This window comes from Vicugna pacos, chromosome 9 (assembly GCF_048564905.1).
Source record: "Vicugna pacos chromosome 9, VicPac4, whole genome shotgun sequence".
Taxonomy (NCBI): domain Eukaryota; kingdom Metazoa; phylum Chordata; class Mammalia; order Artiodactyla; family Camelidae; genus Vicugna; species Vicugna pacos.
In genome coordinates, this window is record NC_132995.1 from 3167431 (window position 1) to 3184527 (window position 17097).

Consider the following 17097-nt stretch of genomic DNA (forward strand, 5'->3'; position numbering starts at 1 on the left):
GTCAGACTCTCATTCATCATCTCACAAACTGGTGGGACAAGGAGACGTTCCTGCAAGGAGATACTTGGAACTCAGTGTGTAGCATTCAAGGCCAGAGGAATCCATGAACAGAAGTGGTGCTGAGCACCGACACCCCTCAGGTAGGCAGAATAACACCCCCAAAGGTGTCCACGTCCTAGTCCCTGGAACCAGCTGGTGCGTCACCTTAGGTGGAGACGGGGTCTTTGCAGGCGTGACTGAGTTAAGGGCCTTGCGAGAGGGAGAGGAGCCTGGCTATTCCCAGTGGACCCAGTGGCACCACAAGGGTCCTTATAAGATGGGGGTAGGAAGGTCAGAGAGACGGAAGAAGGGGTGACCACAGGCGTCCTAGTTGGAGGGAGGATCTGAAGACGCCACAGCGCTCCTTGAAGACAGGAAGGGGCCACGGACAAGGAGCGCACATGGCCCCCAGACGCCGGCAAGATAGTGAGATGGCTTCTCCCCTGGAGCCCCAGGAGGAACGCAGTCCTGCTGGCCCCTGATTTCAGCCCACTCTAACGGATTTCAGATCTCTGACATCCTGAGCTGTATGATAAGTTGTGTTGTTTGGCGCCACTAAGTGAGTGGTGATTTGTTTCAGCAGCAATTGCAAAAAGAGCTTCCAACCCCAAACCTGAAGGGCATTAGCCGGGGGTGGGGGGCTGAAGGCGAGATGGAGGTCAGTGTTTTACAGCTCATGGGTCCTCTTGTGTGGGGAGAATGCTGGCATCCAGTGGGCATGGACTGGAGTGGGAGTGGGAAGTGGGGGACTGCGCGTCCCTCTGAGTGGACCTAGGGCCCTAGGGACCCTCCCTGTGCAGTCGTGGCTTCATCGCTCCCTTGGTCCGTCCACACGTGTCCGTGTGTGTGGGTGTGTGCGTTGTGCATTCACAGGTGTGTGCACGGTGTGGCGTGAGTGGTGTGTGCAGATATGTCTCCCTCTCTCGGCGCTGAGATACACAGTCAGATCAGAAAACACTGATGCCATTGTAGTCCATCTCGATCCCCTCACTAAGTCTGGAGCCACTGTGGAGGCAGAGACTGGGACCCAGTGCCGGTGCACCCCAGCTCCAGCTGCAGGGCTGAGGCAGCCGGGCCTGTGAGGACATTTATTGATGAACAGTGTGAAGCTTGATACAGAAAACGAGGTCTCAGCTACCAGCTGCACAAGGATAGCCCAGGTTCAAGGTCAACAGCTGAACTCTAGGAGGGTTTGTAGAGTCAGCGAAGAGGACAAAACGGATCTCTGGGGGCAGCGGAGGATTCGCAAGACATGTCTGGAATCAGCTGGGTGACTGTAGCACCAAACCTGGGTCCCTGGAAAGAGCCAAGCACCAAACCTGGGTCTCTGGAAACAAGTGCTACACATCCTCTCCAAGGATCTAGTTGATTGTAGGACGGACCACATGGCTAATGAATCTCCTAGATGTTGACTGGGGGGTTCTCAGGACTCCAGCTCTTGCCTCCAAGAGAACTAATTGGACGACCTTCCAGAAAGGGATGATTCCACAGGGAAACCCACCAAATGTCCATTTCAGGCTTTTGCAAGAGTGACTTCCTGTGTCTTTAGTGCAGAGGCCAAGTGGGCCTGGGGTCAGTGTCTAGCAATGGCTGCATACGTGCTGGACTCAGCTGTGGGCTCTGTGGACTGCAGGGACACAGCTCCAGCCGCCCTCTCTGTGAGGATCCGGTGGTCCAGCTGGGCATACATCACCTCCTGGGGGCCTCCCGCAGCAGGGGTCTGAGGGAGAGAGATGCATGGTGAGTTTGGGTGGCTAGGTGAGGGAGGGGAAGACTGTGGTAGCCAGCCTCCAGGAGCCCCTCCACTAAGATCCCACCTCCAGGATCACCACTGTATAGTCCCCTCCCACAGAGAAGGAAGGTTGTTCTGTGTGACCAATAGAATGTGACAGAGGGAGGGCAAGTCATGTCCACAGTGAGGCCACAGAAGACATTGTGGCTTCTGCCCTTCCCTCTCTGGAGTCCCTCCGTCTGGGGGAGGTTGGCTGCCATGGAGAAGCCCCTGTGGTGAGGAACTGGGGCTCCTGCCCATAGCCAGGGGACTGAGCCATCTTGGAAGTGGACCTTCCAGCCCCAGTCAAGCCTTCGGGTGAATGCAGCCCTGGTTGGCATCTGGACAGTGAATTTATGACAGACCATGAGCTGGAGCCACTCACCTAATCCACTTCCAAACTCCTGGCCCAGGAAACTGAGATGATTTTGTTAAGCTGCTAAATTTCAGGTACTTTGGGACACAGCAGCAGGTGACTAATACAAGGACTTACCGAAGCACCCATCTCTCCGTCCTTCTCAGGAAGTCCATCAACAGTGGCCAGATCTGGAGGGGAGAGGACAAGGGGTCAGGTCTCTGGGGTGGACCTCAGGAGGCAAATTTGCCTGAAACCTCATCGCTTCATATTTTGTCCCGCCCCCTGTCATGGAACATCCTAGAATGTTCCCAAATGTTCTCACACACACATTGCTTCCTGGATGACACTGAACCCCGCTTCCTCCTCCCAGCCCTGTCCCCCATACTTGTCTTTACCTAGTGTCCCATCTAGGATGTCAGCAGTGGGGCTGAGCCTGAGGAGAGAGAACAAGTGAGCCTGGGGGCTGCCTAGAGGCAGAGGACTGGGGGCCTGAGGGTTGTTCCCAGGGCCTCACCTCTCCTGGGGCCTCAGCTCCTCGCCTTTGCTGCTGGGGGCCCCTGAGGACAGTTGGGATGTGAATTGAGAAGGCTTCTTCCCTGCACCCCAAATGGCCTGCCCAGGCCGCCCCACCCTGTCCCTGAGACCTACCCTGTTTTCTCTGATGCTGACGGTAGAGAAGGAGGAGGACCAGGAGGAGGAGGAGGAGGAGAAAGGCCACAGAGACCCCAATGAGGATATAAACATGCTCTGCCAACAGGCCTGGGGGAGCAGAGGAGATGGAAGCGGATTATCGGCAGCACGCATTTATTGAGCACCTGCCGCACACCACCCGCATGCTTGTCATGTACACACATGTAAATCTCTGTCACGCAAAATAGTCCTGTGACATGGGAATTACTATCCCCCCTTTACAAAACCGGGGTCTGAGTGCTGAAGGCCTCTGTCCCCAGGGCACTGGCAGAGCTGGAACAGGACCAATACCAAAGCCCATTCCTTCCTCCTTCCCCCAAAGAGCACACACCAGGTTCGCGTTTCTCCGACCCCATCACTCACCGCTATCGTTACCGTCCTGCGAGCGCGTCTGTGTGTCTCCTAGGAATGAGGGGCCAGGAGGACACGGTCAGAGGCCTGAGCGGGACAGGGAGGCTCTGAGAGCTCCCCACCCCCCACAGGGGTCTCGCTTGCTCCGCACCGCAACCTCCTCCCTCCAGAACAGCCCCTCTGGCGCTTCTGCGAGGACGGACCGCTCTACACCAGCGCCGTCCGATAGGTAACCGCACGTGACTATCCGCTGAAATGTAAGCCTAACGTAAACCTCAGGCCGCCAGCTGCACTCAGCAGCACGGCAAGGTGTCGCCGGGCGGCTGCACAGGCCAACGGCACCCCCGCCGACGCCGACCCGCGGCGTCCCCGCCCGAGCGGGCGCGTGGACGGCGCCGCCCTCCACCTGCCCTGCCCGCACGGGGCGCGCGCCCAGCAGGACTGGGGAGCAGGAGCCTCGGCCCCCTCACCGCCGGCCGGGTTCCCACGCCACGCGCGAGGGCCCGCATGGCTGGCCTTTCCCTGCCTTGCGCGGCGACGCCCGGTGCGGTGGAACCGCCCTTCGGGGAGCGAGGAGCCCTGGAGCCGCCCGCACCCGGAGCGAGCGGGTGACGCGAGCGAGGGCCGGCCGCGGCCTGCACTGCGCGCGGGCGCCGGGGCGAGCGTCGCCCTTACCGGACGCCTCCTAAGCGCGGTGCACGGCGCCGCTCGTGCCGCAGGTGGTCCACCTGGGGCCCCGCGGGCTCGTCGCCCCCCAGGTCGGATCCCCCGTGTCCTCTCTTCTGGACAGTGCCCCCTGCCTCCCGCTGCTCCACAGGCTAGTCCTCAGTACCCTTTAAGAAAGGCAAAAAACACCTCTCGGGGCTTCCTTCCCTCAGCACCCTGTCCTTGGTCCCCGGCCCACGGTCCAGGACCCCACCCGCTGCTTTAACGCCATTGCTGCCTTGCTCCCCTTGTATTTACTGCAATTTAAAATAGTATCTATGTTATAGACATACAAGTAATATATATAGCAATATATTTACATTAATACTACATTTATATAAATATTTAATATATAACAAATATAAATATATTTTAAATTATGTGTTTTAACCTACATATGTATAATTTAATTTCTATAAATAACTTTAACAGAATTTAAAATTATTTATATATGTAAGCTATGCATATCAGTTATAACATGAATTATGCATATTTAATATGTATTTATATTAATATTTACATATAAAAATCATACATAATACATGATAATCTATAAGCACATAATATATAACACTATGCATTATTCATATGTAACAATATATTAGTGTATATGATTATGTTAATTGTATTATTTATATATTTAATACATAGTGTATATGTATTCTAATATACTTAAATGATAGGTCTGAAATTTTACAATGTAAATTATATGCTAATAGTTACATATGCCCATATATGTAAATTATATGCATTTCTGTTGCTCATTCTAAGTAAGTCTCCCCGCTAAAGTTTGGGAGGCCAGGGACCCTGCTTCTCATTCACTGTTTGCATCGAGCCTGCAGCAGGAGGGTGTGAGAAGAAATACTTCCTCGGTATTGATAAAATCAACACTTCTCCAGGTGTCCCATTTGGCCGCGCTGATTTAAGCACGTGGCCTGTGTGAGTGAAGCCCTGTGTCCCCAAAGTTAGCGCAGCGGGGTGGGCGCGTTCCTGCCCGTTTTGCACACGGGGAACTAGAACATAGAGGGTTTGGTGATTGCCCTGCAAGCACAGGGCTGGGAGGGCGAGACTGGAGTCCAACCCCTGATCCAGGCAGTCTGCTGAGGGGTTTCTGCTCTGAACTCAAGTCTTCACCGTGTGAGAGAGGAGGATGGGCAGGAGGGAGATGGAGGGGGGACCTGAGCTAGCCTGATTCCCCACAGCGGGTGGAGGACCCTCCCAGAGGGGGGTCACTCTTCTTCTAGGCTGTTCAGGCATAACCATCAAGAGATGAGCTCCCAGTCCCCCGTTCCTCTCTCAGTGCAAAGCAGAGCCAGCAGTGTACTCTGTCCACAAGGGGGAAGCCCAGAGCTGCGGCCAAACCCGAGGTCTGGAGTCTGGTCGCCCTGAGCTGGTTCCTCCCCTTCAGAGCCTTATGCCCTTGGACAGGAAACTTTAACGTCGTTTCTGCTCCTTAAAAGGAGTGTTGGCTCTTAGGAGGTCTGGGAGGTAACTCCACGTTGGCCTGTTGTGGCATTACTGCCATCAGGTGCCTGGTGTAGGGTTTTCTCCATCACACCAGTGTTGTTATCAGCATCCTTACGAATATCAGAGACACCCCAGTGCCCTGCGCGTGCCGGCCCTTTGCTGTGGATTTACCAGTCCCTGAGCCAAGCACAAGGCAGAGGGCTGGGCCCTGGTCCTCAGCACAGACACACACCCCTCACCCTGAAGTCCCTCTAGGCTGAGGTCTGCTGTTCAACTGAGGGGTCGGCCCGAGTGCAGGGCTCACCTCCAAGGGGTCCTGCGGTCAGGGGCAGGACGAGGATTGGCGCTGTATGGGGGCTGCCAAGGGTCTGTCCCACTCCACGTGGCCCCCTCCACCCTGAGCGTCCATCCTCAGGCCACATCTGGCCATCACTCAATCCCGACAGCACCCTGAGACTCCTGAGAAAATGGGTTAGGGGACCAGACAAGGGAGGGCCGCCTGCTCCGTTCTGCTGGGGCCACACTCTCTGCGCCTCCCACTGCTTTACCACCCGGAATCAGCACGGAACAGCTCCCCTGAGGGCCTGTAAGGGTGTGGAGGGGGTCATGTCCCCTTTGGACCCTGAACAGCCAGGGGGCTGACCAGACACAGGAAAAGGGATGACCTCATCCCAGATATTCCCACAAAGTCCTGTCCAGCCCTGCTTGGGGCCCCCTCGACCGTGTGACCTGCCAATGAGCATGGACCACACCACATTGCTTGGGGCCCCACAGATTCTGACCCAGTGGAAAAGACGGTTTAACACATCCTGAGGGACAAGACACGGGTTCCTTGAGGGGGCTCTGTCCCACCCCATCTCTGGAGGCCCACTCCCCACCAGCCCCGCAGGGCCAGCTCTGTGCCCACCCTGCTGCTGGGGCTGTGTCCAGCTGAGACCAGGGTCCAGGGACCTGAGCCAGGTGTGAAGGCAGAGGGACGTGTGTGCAGAGGGGAGAGGGAAGCAGAGGGTCAGCAGGAGGCAGGGCAGCCTGCAGACAGAGGACATAGCTGGGGACAGGGTCCAGGGACCTGGGGCAAACCTGAGGGCAGCAGAGAGGACCTTACCTGTCACCACCAGCTCCAGGGACTCACTGGGCTCAGACCAGACATGCTCTTTTATGTAGCGGCAGCGGTATTGCGTGCCAGTGTCTTCACTCACAGCCAGGATGCGGAATCTGGCCTCTGTCTGGTGGGGACCAAGTGGAGAGCTGGCACGCATATCCTTGAAGTCATTTGTATCCTCCTCATTCTCCAAGCGAAATGTCGCAACCCCAGCAGGGCCCTGGCACACGATGGTCACAGGCCGGCCCCTGGGGATCACAGAGTCTGGCTCAGCTGAGATGGAGGGTCTGGGCAGCATCCCTAGGAGGGCCGAGACATGGAAATGATCACATCACACAATTCACCTGTTTTACTGGGTCAGGTCACCTTTTTTTTTTTTTTAAGGAACCTTGCAAAGCTGTGCAACCACCATCACCACAACCCAATTCTATAACATTTCCATCATCCTCCACAAAAGACCCCCCCCCTTGCCCATTCTATGAGCACATGAATTCCCATCACTGCAGAGTTACTTCCCGCACTTGACTTAACGACCGAGTCTTGGTCACATCTTGCTCAGGGTGACATGGGAGGGGTGAGAGAAGGCTGGGTCCCAGGCATGTCTGCCCAGGGGGCGGCTCCCTCCCAGCCCACAGCCACTCTAGGGGGACAGCGAGGGCAGGGAGGGCCGCACAGGACAGGAATGACAGGGTTGTTCCTGGGACAAGGAAGCGGGAGGCTGGGCGGCAGGAATGACCCAGGCTGGGTTTGGAGGGCAGCTGCCAGTCCCGGGGTGGGGGGCACCATGAGGGGTGTGGGTCTCAGGCTGCAAAGCCGCAGCTGAAGTGCGGGCAGTGGGTGAGGAGGAGCGGAGCGCAGACCCCAGCAGGCGAGGAGCCCCGTCTCCAGAGCGAGTCCTCAGGGCAGCCAGCAGCCATCCCTGGGCTCTCTCTGTATTTTCTACCCTCGTCTCAGCTTGTTTCCGTTTCCTGTGGCTGAGGCTCTGGAAACGCCATCTGTCTCAACCAGGCTGGAGGCAGTGGGGTGAGAGAGGGTCTGAAGCCCTGAAACAGGAACTTGGCCTCGCAGTCAGCAAAACCCCCGGTAGGGGCAGGGAGCTGGAGAGCCGCTCACTCGCCCACTCCCTCCTTCATTCACTCGTCGTCTCCTCCAGCCACGTCTCAGTTCCCATCCATCCACGTGCAGGTGCCTCCCTGCGCCGCTGGCTTCAGATACGAGAAACACCCCCGGGTCCCCGCCGTCCTGGGGCTGAAAGTGTGTGAGTCCACGGGTACAAGCGTGCGACGTGCCCTCGTGGGCATCGCGGGGCCGGTGGGAGGCAGGGCTGCCCGCCTCTGGGAGGTCAGAGGTCGGGTGCGAATCAGCCGAGCTGAGGGCTGGGGGACAAGCGGGCACTCAAGGTGGAGAAGTCGGCCTGTGAGGAGGCCCGGAGCTGAGTGGGCAGACGGCATTTACAAAGTGAAAGAAAACCAAGATGTGAGAGAGAAGTGGGCCTGAGCTCGTGGGGACAGACAGACGCAGAGCAAAGAGAGAGGCCTGGGTCTCAGTCTGCCTGCAGATCAGCTGTGAGGGGACTCTCAGGAAAATGAAAGTAAAAAGTATACATGGGGTAAAATGTAAGCAAAACTTTAAAACGATCATTTCACACCGCATCCCCGGGGCTGTGTTGTGTCCGGGAGGATGGAGAAGACGGGGTTAAGGACGAGTCTCAGGTTCTGCCCTGGCGAGGTCGTGTCCTCGGCCCAGGGGCTGCCGAGGGGGGTCCGGGCTTGTGTGGGGACAGCTCGTGGGCTCAGCCTGGTCCTGAGGGACCGGAACAGTCTCCGTGGGACCATAGGGGGCGGAGGTGGAGAATGGGGGAGGGGCCTGGGGGAGGGTTATGTGCAATTCAGGGTCTAGGTCAGGGTCCCCAGCCCCCTCCCCAGGATCAGCACACACTCCCGTCTACCATCTGGATCTGTCCTGGGTGCGGGGTAGGGGGGTGGTCGGGGAGAAGACTCACCCTCCTGTGCACAGATCATCTGGCCCAGACAGAGCACTGGAAGGGAAGGTCCAATGAGAAAAACACCCTCCGCCCGGGTTCCTCCTGGGGCTGCAGTCACAGAGGGCTCGGGGAGGAAACGGGGGCCACCTTCCCATAACTTCCAGCCCCCCTTTCTCACATTACATAACCCCCAAGCCCCGCTTTCAAGCAGGCATCTTCCCCCCCAGCCCCTCACAGTCTGAAAATTCAACCCCACTCCCAGGTACCCGTTTCTAGGACTGAACCTTCCGTGGTCAGACTTCCATCTTGGCCAGAGCTGAGGGGACAGACCTGGGGGCTCCACCTGCTCCCCGAGGGTCCCAGCGTCTCCTGGGCTGGAGTCAGCACTGAGCTGGGAGGCAGATCCCTTTCTCCCCGGAGTCCCGCCCCTCCGCTCCAGGACTCACCGAGGCCCAGGAGGCCGGTGGGATGGAGGGACATGGCTCAGCCCCTGCAGCCGGCGCCGTCCTGGCATTTGTGGAGGAAGGACAGAGCCTCCAGATGACACAAGAGAAGAGGGTGTGCTGGCCGGGGGCCCTTCGTGGAGTTTCCAGATCAGCTGCCTCACACAAAGGGGAAGAGCTCCCTCTCCCCTCCTTTCCACACTTCCCGCTGATGAGACAGAGGGGAGACCTGGCTTCCAAATCAGGAGCTTGAACTCATCTACTGTCGCACCGCCTGACGGGGAGCCTCATTCTCAACCTACGGGACAAGCAGAACGTGGGTTTGTGCGGCCAGCTGACTTGACTGTCAGTCTCAGCTCCACACAACAACCGTCCGTTCTTGGGCAAAGCATTGCACCACTTAATGCCAACGTTTCTTCATATTTAAAATGGGAAGCCCAACAAAGACTTAAACATAAGACAAGACACTATAAACTTCATAGAAGAAAACACAGTCATAACACTCTCTGATATACATTGCAGAAATATTCTCCTAGAGCAGTCTAAAGGCAAAGAAATAAAAGCAAAAATAAACAAATGGACCTAATTAAACTTAAAGGCTTTTGCACAGCAAAGGAAACTATAAACAATACAAAAAGACAACCAAGGGAATGGGAGAAAATATTTGCAAAGGATGTGACTGACAAGGGTCTAGTTTCCCGAATATACAAACAGCTTATACAACTCAATAACAAAAAAAAATAAGCAACCCAATCAAAAAATGGGCAGAAAATCTAACCAAACATTTCTCCAGTGAAGACATATTAATGGCTAACAGGCACATGGAAAAAAATGTTCAATATCGCTAATTATCAGAGAAATGCAAATTAATACTATAATGAAATATCACCTGACACCAGTCAGGATGGCCATAATTAAAAACTCCACAAATGGTAAATGCTGGAGAGGGTATGGAGAAAAGGGAACCCTCCTATACTGTTGAGAATGTAGTTTGGTGCAGCCATTGTGGAAAACAGTGTGGAGATACTTTAAAAAACTAAAAATACACTGGAATTTGACACAACACTGTAAAATGATTATGAATCAATAAATGTAAAAAAAAAACTAAAAATAAACTTACCATATGACCCAGCAATCCCAATCCTGGGCATATATCCAGAGGGAACTCTAATCTGAAAAGATACGTGCACCCCAATGTTCAGAGCAGCACTATGTACAATAGCCAAGACATGGAAGCAACCTAAATGTCCATCGACAGATGACTGGGTAAAGAAGATGTGATACATATTATACATATTATGGTGATATATATATTATATATGATATATAATTATATATTGTATATATATATAATTGTGATATAGTATATATATTTTATATATTACAATGTGATATATATATATAATGTCCATTATATATATACAATGGAATACTACTCAGCCATAAAAAAAGAATAAAATAATGCCATTTGCAGCAACATAGATGGACCTGGAGATCATCATACTAAGTGAAGTAAGCCAGAAAGAGAAAGACAAATACTGTATGATATCACTTATATGTGGAATATTAAAAAAATGAGACAAATGAACTTATTTACAAAACAGAAACACAGACATAGAAAACAAACTTGTGGTTACCAGGGGGGAGGCGGGGAGGGATAAATCAGGAGTTCAGGTTTTGCAGATATAACTATCATATATAAAATACATAGCAAGTTTCTTCTGTAGAGCACAGGGAATATATTCAATACCTTATAATAACCTATAATGAAAAAATATGAAAAGGAATATATATATATATATATAAATATAACTTAATCACTATGCTGTATGCCAGAAGTTAATACAACATTATAAGCCAATTATACTTCAATTAAAAAAATAAAAATAGCAGGGAGGGTATAGCTCAAGTGGTAGGCTGCATGCTTAGCATGCATGAGGTCCTAGGTTCAATCCCCAGTACCTCCTCTAAGAATAAATAAATAAACCTAATTACATTGCCTCCCCCCACAAACAAATAAATAAAGCAAAATAAAATGGGAAGCCCAAAATCCTCCCCCAAGTATTTAATAGCGCGATATGTGTTAAATTCGCAGCAAGGTATTGAGTACATTCAAATTATCCTACTAACATGGGTTGTCTTCCCATCTTCCCCCAGTGGCACTGGAACCAGGGAATGGCAGGCTGGTCTAGCAGCATATGCAAAATCCTAAAGGGATTGAACGACCAGGAGATAGACCCTGGGAGCTGCCCCCCGGGGGGGCACCCAGCTGGCCGCTAAAATAAAGAGCAGGACTGGATGTGGGGGAGGCATTTGTGCACACGGAGCCCAGCAGGACAGGAGCGCCATCGTGGAACCTCACGTCCACTGCCCCTGAGGACAGGGGAGAGCTGCTCCTCCCAGGGGTAGCCGTGGCGGATGTTGACAGTGGTCTACACAGCAGCCATTGCTCGTGTTTTCCTTACTAACAGAAAGCTAGTTCTGTTTGAGTGGCTATGTTCCAACCCTGGGGCTGGGGGCTGGGGGGAGTGGGGAGGATGAATTTGGGTTAAGGCAATCCAGTAATCCCATTTGCAGTGATTGGTCCAGAGTGGAACACGTGCCCATGTCTGGACAATGACACTTAAAGCAGAATATATCAGGATTTCTAGGAATCATATTTCTCTATTAATAACAAAGGATCTCATAAGACTTTTGCCTCCTTTACTTCTGTCCATGGGCAGCTGTATCATGATGATGTGATATCTGGAGCTGCAACAGCCATCTTGCCACCATGAGGCAACAAGCTTGAACACAGCAGTGGAAATACTAAACAAATTGAGGTGTAAGAATACAATATCCAGGGCTCTTAGGAGGTCCCCAAATTGCTGAACCCACCCTGGGACTGCCTATCCCTGGAGTTCTTAATAATAACAATAAATATGCTAGATTTTCTGTGAAAATGTCAGACTAAGTCTATAAAGCACATCAATCTTAATACTTATTTTTAAAAAACGAAACTGCTTAATACAATATTTTAATTGCTTCTCAAAAGCGTCCAAGAAATGAATGCCAATTAAAGACTTCATAGTAAAAACTTAAAGGAAGATGAGATTCCCCAGAGTCAAGTTGAATGCTGAACATGGCTCTCATCTTGACGGTGATGAATGAAGTTTTATTTTCATGGCCTTGCAAATTGTAGAGGCTGAAGGATAAAGTCCAGGAATCAGCCAAGTTAACTAACACCAGCCAGGCCTACGTATCTGTGTCTTTCTGCTCGCTCGCTGTCCCCAGCCCCCACCTTGGGGGTCTCCTTCTGTTTTCTCTGCTTTTCTGTGTCTAGTGGCTCTGTGTCCCCCTTCCTCACAGCACTGCTCCCTGGTCCTTTATGATCAGATCCATCCCCCAACCTGTGGTTCATGGAAGGGGCTGACCCCTAAGGCTGCCTTTCCCATTTGCCCTTGTAACCTGGCCAGGCTGTTCCCAACCTCCCCACACACTGAATCTCTCCGGATAACTGTGTCTCCCCCATGACCCCAGTCTTTGCCGATGTGATTCCAGCTTCTGTCGGGTGACCTCCCACGCTTGGCTCCAGCTTCCCACTCTCGGGAATCTCAGCGTTGCGTCATTGCCCTGTTCTGCTTCACAGCCCTTCACTTGGGTGACGGCTTCTCTCTCTCTCTCTCCCTCCCTCTCATCTTCACTGGTGGCTTTTACCGGCTTTATTCAGAGATAATTTGCATACAACTAAGTGTATGCATTAAATGTCTGCAATTCAGTGAGTTCTGACAGTTGTGAAACCACCATCATAGTCAAGATTTCCACCACCACCAAGACTCCATGTTCCCTCTGTGAGAATAAGTAACCTCATTAAAGACGGAGTTGAGGAGCCCTGCAGGGGAAGTTCTCGGGCAGGTAGCACGCGCTACAGCCTGCGCTAGCAGCAGGGAGAAGGAAGATGCAAGCTACTTTGACAAGGAAGGACACTATCGCGTAGAAATTTCATTTCCTGCCTTAAGAAAAAGAAGGAAGATTTCCTCCCTGCCTCTGCAATGACACCCTAACCACAGCCTGCAGCTAATAAGAAAATACCAAACCTCCTTTGTTCTTTAGTGAACTTCTGTTCACAACAGCCCCTCCCCATTATCTCCTAAAACCTGATAAAGCGTGACCTTCCCTTTGTCTGTCCAGGCTTGACTGCGGTCCGCCGTAGCTGGCCTGCCCCAGACTGCAATTCTCTGCGATTCCCGAAGGAACTCATTTTGCTGCTAAAGTAACTGGCTATTATTATTTTTAAGGCCAACACTCTTGGGTCCCAGGTGATCACTGCCAACCAGAGAATGTCACTCTCCACCAGCTCTACAAGGACTGAGTCATGGCCACTGCAGTCGCTGACCTTGAACACCCCCTGAGGGGGTTCAGGGCGGAGGTCAGGAGTGAGGTGCTCTGGGCTCTGGGAAAGCTGGCAGCACAGACCTTCAGGTAGTTGGATATTTTCAGGAGAAAATTGCATGAACCCAAATTCTTGCATCTTCTTCTGCTTAAAATCATTAACTGAGCTACCTTATGCCTCGTGACTAGCAGCAACCGTCTATGGAGATGTGTGCTTGGTCACAGGTACGCCGTCTCCAAAATCATGTGTGTGCTGACTTCCCCCAGCATCTCTTCAGAGCAGCTCCTCGGAGCTCTCTGAGAGGCTGTCTCCTGCGCCGCAGTTCTCAGTAAGTGCCCACGCAAAGCTGACACTCACAGCTCTCCCACTCGCGCTTTTATTTCGTCTGATAGCACTGAATTTTTTTTCTCTTTTTGGAAAGTGTTTGTTTGCTAACTTATTTTCTTTAAAACAAAGTTACCTTGAAATAATTTTAGATGTGCAGAAAATTTGGAAAGACGCAGAAAGATGCCACGTGCCCTTCATCCAGTTTCCCCTAATGTTAAGATTTCACATAATCACGGTACATGTCAAAACCAAGCAATTGACATTGATCCGATCACTAACTGAAGTCCAGGCTTTATTTGGAATTAATCCATTTTTTTTTCACTCTTGTTCTTTTCCTGTGTCAGGATCCAGTTCAGAGTATCATTTGGAGTTAGTTCTCTTTCTTCTAAATACAGAGAAGAGTTTCTGTTTTCCTGGATGGATTCTAATTACTGGTCCCATTGTACCTGAAGGGCACATGCAGGGAGGATGTGGGGGCGGGCTGACTAGAACAACTCGGTGCCTACAGGTTCGTCCACGTACTAGGTCCGGGCATCCCTCGGGTGATCATTCTGGTTTCTTCCTTCAGGAAGGTGATGTGGGGCCTACCCTCTGGAAGGCCCCCAACCTTTGCGTTCTTCTGAGACAGTGGTCTCCCACTGGAGAACATTTGTGCCCGAGGCTCACCGCAGGATAAGCATAGCGCATCCTCAATCCTCACACAAAACTTCCACTTGAAATGAGGCACAAGTGTGGAATGATTCCCTTAATAGACGCAGGTAGATACACAACATTTGCAAATTAAATATGAACAGAACGTCAGACGCAAAGGCCAAATCCACGTAAATAAAATGACCTAAGATGCAACATGAAATGTTACACATTTACTGAAGAAACAGTGGAGCGGTGGTTACCAGCAGCTGAGGTGGGAAGGAAAGAGACGCTTTTAAGGATACAAACTAGCAACTGCTAAACAAGTCCCAGAGCTCTAATGCACAGTACAGTGAGTGTAGACAACGACACTGGGTTCTAAACACGGAGTCTGCTAAGAGATGAGATCTTCGTTGTTCCCGCCATCGGAAAAAATGGTAATTAAGTGACCCAGCAGAGGTGAGGTGTTAGCTGTCACTACATGGCGACTGCACTGCGGTGAATGTGTGGAATCAATATGCTACACCTTAAACCTACACAACGTTACATGCTAATTATATCCCAGTTAAAAACAAAGGATGAGGGGGGAGGGTGCTCAGTGGTAGAGTGTGTGCTTGGCAGGCATGAGGTCCTGGGTTCAATCCCCAGGACCTCCATAAATAAGTAAACAAAATGGCGTCCTCTCCCCGCAGGAAAAAGATGAGTTTGCATCAGAGTAGTCCAAATATTCCAAAAATAGCCTGTCGTGGTCACTCTCTGCTGACCAGTCCCCCTCCTGGGGCTGTGATGGGTAGTGACTCTCGTGAACGGACTGCAGTTCTGGTCCTCAAAGACATCTGTTTGTTGCAGCCCTGTGTCTTTCCCTCATTACACGGATGGCCTGCTCAGATCTCAAAGACACCCCGTTTCTGAGCGTCCCCAGCCTGGCTCATCCAGACAGGAGTGTCTGCTCTGGGGTCTACAGAACAGAATCTAAGCCTGCAGTGCCCTGGGGCCTGGGGCACCGTGGCTGTTTCCAGCAGACTCCTCTGCAAAGCACCCCCCCACCAGGTTTTCTGAATGAGCCCACAGCTGGGAGAACCCCCGGTGTTCAGCCAAGGCAACAGCCTACGTGCGAGATGGACTCACCCACTTGCGTCCAGATCCTCTGGCCCTGATGGAACCCTGCAAGGAAGGATCCTGAACTCCCAGTCAGCGTGTCCCGTGGACATCAGCCTTGGCAGCTTGGCCCGGACTTGGGCGGTGGACGAACCCGGCTTCACATGGCCCCCGCCTCCAGCCCGGGGCTGTGGAAGTCCGCGTCTTCAGCTTGGGATTTTTTCACCCCAAGCTTTTCCCCACTCTCTTCCAGAATTTACCGAGGTGCACAGGTGATGAACATGAGGGGTTCACAACGCTTCTGATGCACCTGAGGCAGGCGCCTCGCCAGTGTGAAAAGCGCACAGGATGTGGTGTGCTAGGCGTGCCCACAGCAGTTAGCAGCCTGCGGTGGGCAATGGTGTGTAAAAACGACCGGTTTTCTTTCTGCCCCGTAGGCCCCTGATCCTCCCCGTGACGTGGCTGAGAAAAGAACTCGGCTTCCTGAAAAATTCTACAGAAGCCTCAAGGCTTTGTCGGGCAGCCCTCGTCCCTCGTCCATCTCTGCCCCAAGCCTCCTATCCAACCTGGTCATTGTTTGGTTTTACCAAGTGCTAAACGCATATCAGCGCTTCTAAAAGCTTGTCTCCTTTGCCCCTTTCCTTAACTGCAAGGTCTCACTATGATGATGATACACGATACTCCCTTAAGTACGTTTAAGTGCATTGTTCTTGAAAAAAGAATATTTGAAACATACAAATTCAGATGATTACTCCAACTGGGATTTTGACTTGGTACCACTAATGAAGTTCCTCATTTTCCTCGGTGAAGGTAATAATAATAATAAGTTGCTGGATGCATCTTGGAATTCTATATAATTAGCAATGCAAGATACATACAAAAACTGTTTCTTGGGGTTTTATCTAAAATCCTCTTATTAGTTGGCCAAATAAAATTTCTCCCTCTCCCTCTGTCTCTCTCTCTCTCCCTGTCCCTCTGTCTCTGTCTCCCTTTCTCTCTCTGTGTCTCTTCGGCTCTCTCTGTCTGTCTGTCTCTCTCTGTCTCTCTCTCTCTCTCTCTTTCTATCTCTGTATCTCTCTGTCCCTCCCTCCCTCCCTCTTGTTTCCTCTTTCTAAACTTTATTTTCTTAAAGACAGCCCTGTAGCCCCAGGCCCTCGGATTAATACAGTTTCACCTTACTGAACTCTGTACGCAGTGACGCGTGAAGCCAGCCAGCTCAAGCCAGTTCCTGACGCCTGACTGTAAACAGCCCTTCCCAGTCGCCTGTTCAGTGATGTCACTTTGGGAACTTGAAATTAGCCACTCCGGGTACTTACACCCTGGAAACTGACAGATGCTACAAATCAGGTATTTTCTTTCAGAGAGCTGACCATTACACTTTTGTCATCACACTGCTGGGCGATTTCCAAAGGCCACTTTAAAGAGAATTAAACAGAACATGGAAAGAAAAACTGTGAAATCAAAAGCCTGCAGGAGAACTAGAAGACGGATAGAATCCTATGTCTGTGGTATCCGCCAGCCTGCTCCCTTCCTTCCCCACCTAACGTAGCCCACCTCTGGGATCGCGCCTTCAAATTCCCCTCGCATTTTCGTAAACACAGCGCTGCCACACTCATACATGTATGGTAGGTGTATGTGTCTGTTGTCATTTTCAACTTTGTAACTTTAACACATAGTTTTCAAAATGATTTTTGAAATCAGGAGTAGAGTGAGCATGTGCCCATGTTCTGACCTGTTCCTTAACGATGAAGTCATCCTTC

The 17097-nt window shown here is 51.7% G+C and overlaps 1 protein-coding gene across 3 annotated transcripts; it reads right to left on the reverse strand.

Moving 5' to 3' along the window:
• Positions 1-1070: 1070 nt before the first annotated feature.
• On the reverse strand, positions 1071-15613 carry LOC102527014 (leukocyte-associated immunoglobulin-like receptor 1). 3 transcript variants are annotated; one of them, XM_072966552.1, is made up of 11 exons: positions 15368-15613; positions 10031-10172; positions 8914-9001; positions 8486-8521; positions 6487-6783; positions 3222-3260; positions 2817-2927; positions 2683-2725; positions 2564-2601; positions 2304-2356; positions 1071-1759 (listed from the first exon to the last, which is right to left on the reverse strand). In XM_072966552.1, exons 3-11 carry the CDS (start codon positions 8945-8947, stop codon positions 1613-1615), a joined length of 798 nt encoding a protein of 265 aa, XP_072822653.1. In that variant the 5' UTR covers positions 8948-9001; positions 10031-10172; positions 15368-15613; the 3' UTR covers positions 1071-1612. The 3 variants fall into 3 exon arrangements, with proteins under 3 accessions (XP_072822653.1, XP_072822652.1, XP_072822655.1); XM_072966551.1 differs by lacking the exons at positions 10031-10172; positions 15368-15613 and having other exon boundaries at positions 8914-9012; XM_072966554.1 differs by lacking the exons at positions 8914-9001; positions 10031-10172; positions 15368-15613 and adding an exon at positions 8752-8870.
• Positions 15614-17097: the final 1484 nt, after the last annotated feature.

Coding starts and splice junctions, on each gene's coding strand:
- LOC102527014 (XM_072966552.1), bottom strand. CDS start 8,947: ATGTCCCTCCATCCCACCGGCCTCCTGGGCCTCG. Junction 8,522..8,913: donor CACCGGCCTCCTGGGCCTCG/GTGAGTCCTGGA, acceptor CTTCCCTTCCAG/TGCTCTGTCTGGGCCAGATG. Junction 1,760..2,303: donor ACGGAGAGATGGGTGCTTCG/GTAAGTCCTTGT, acceptor TCTCTCCCTCAG/ACCCCTGCTGCGGGAGGCCC.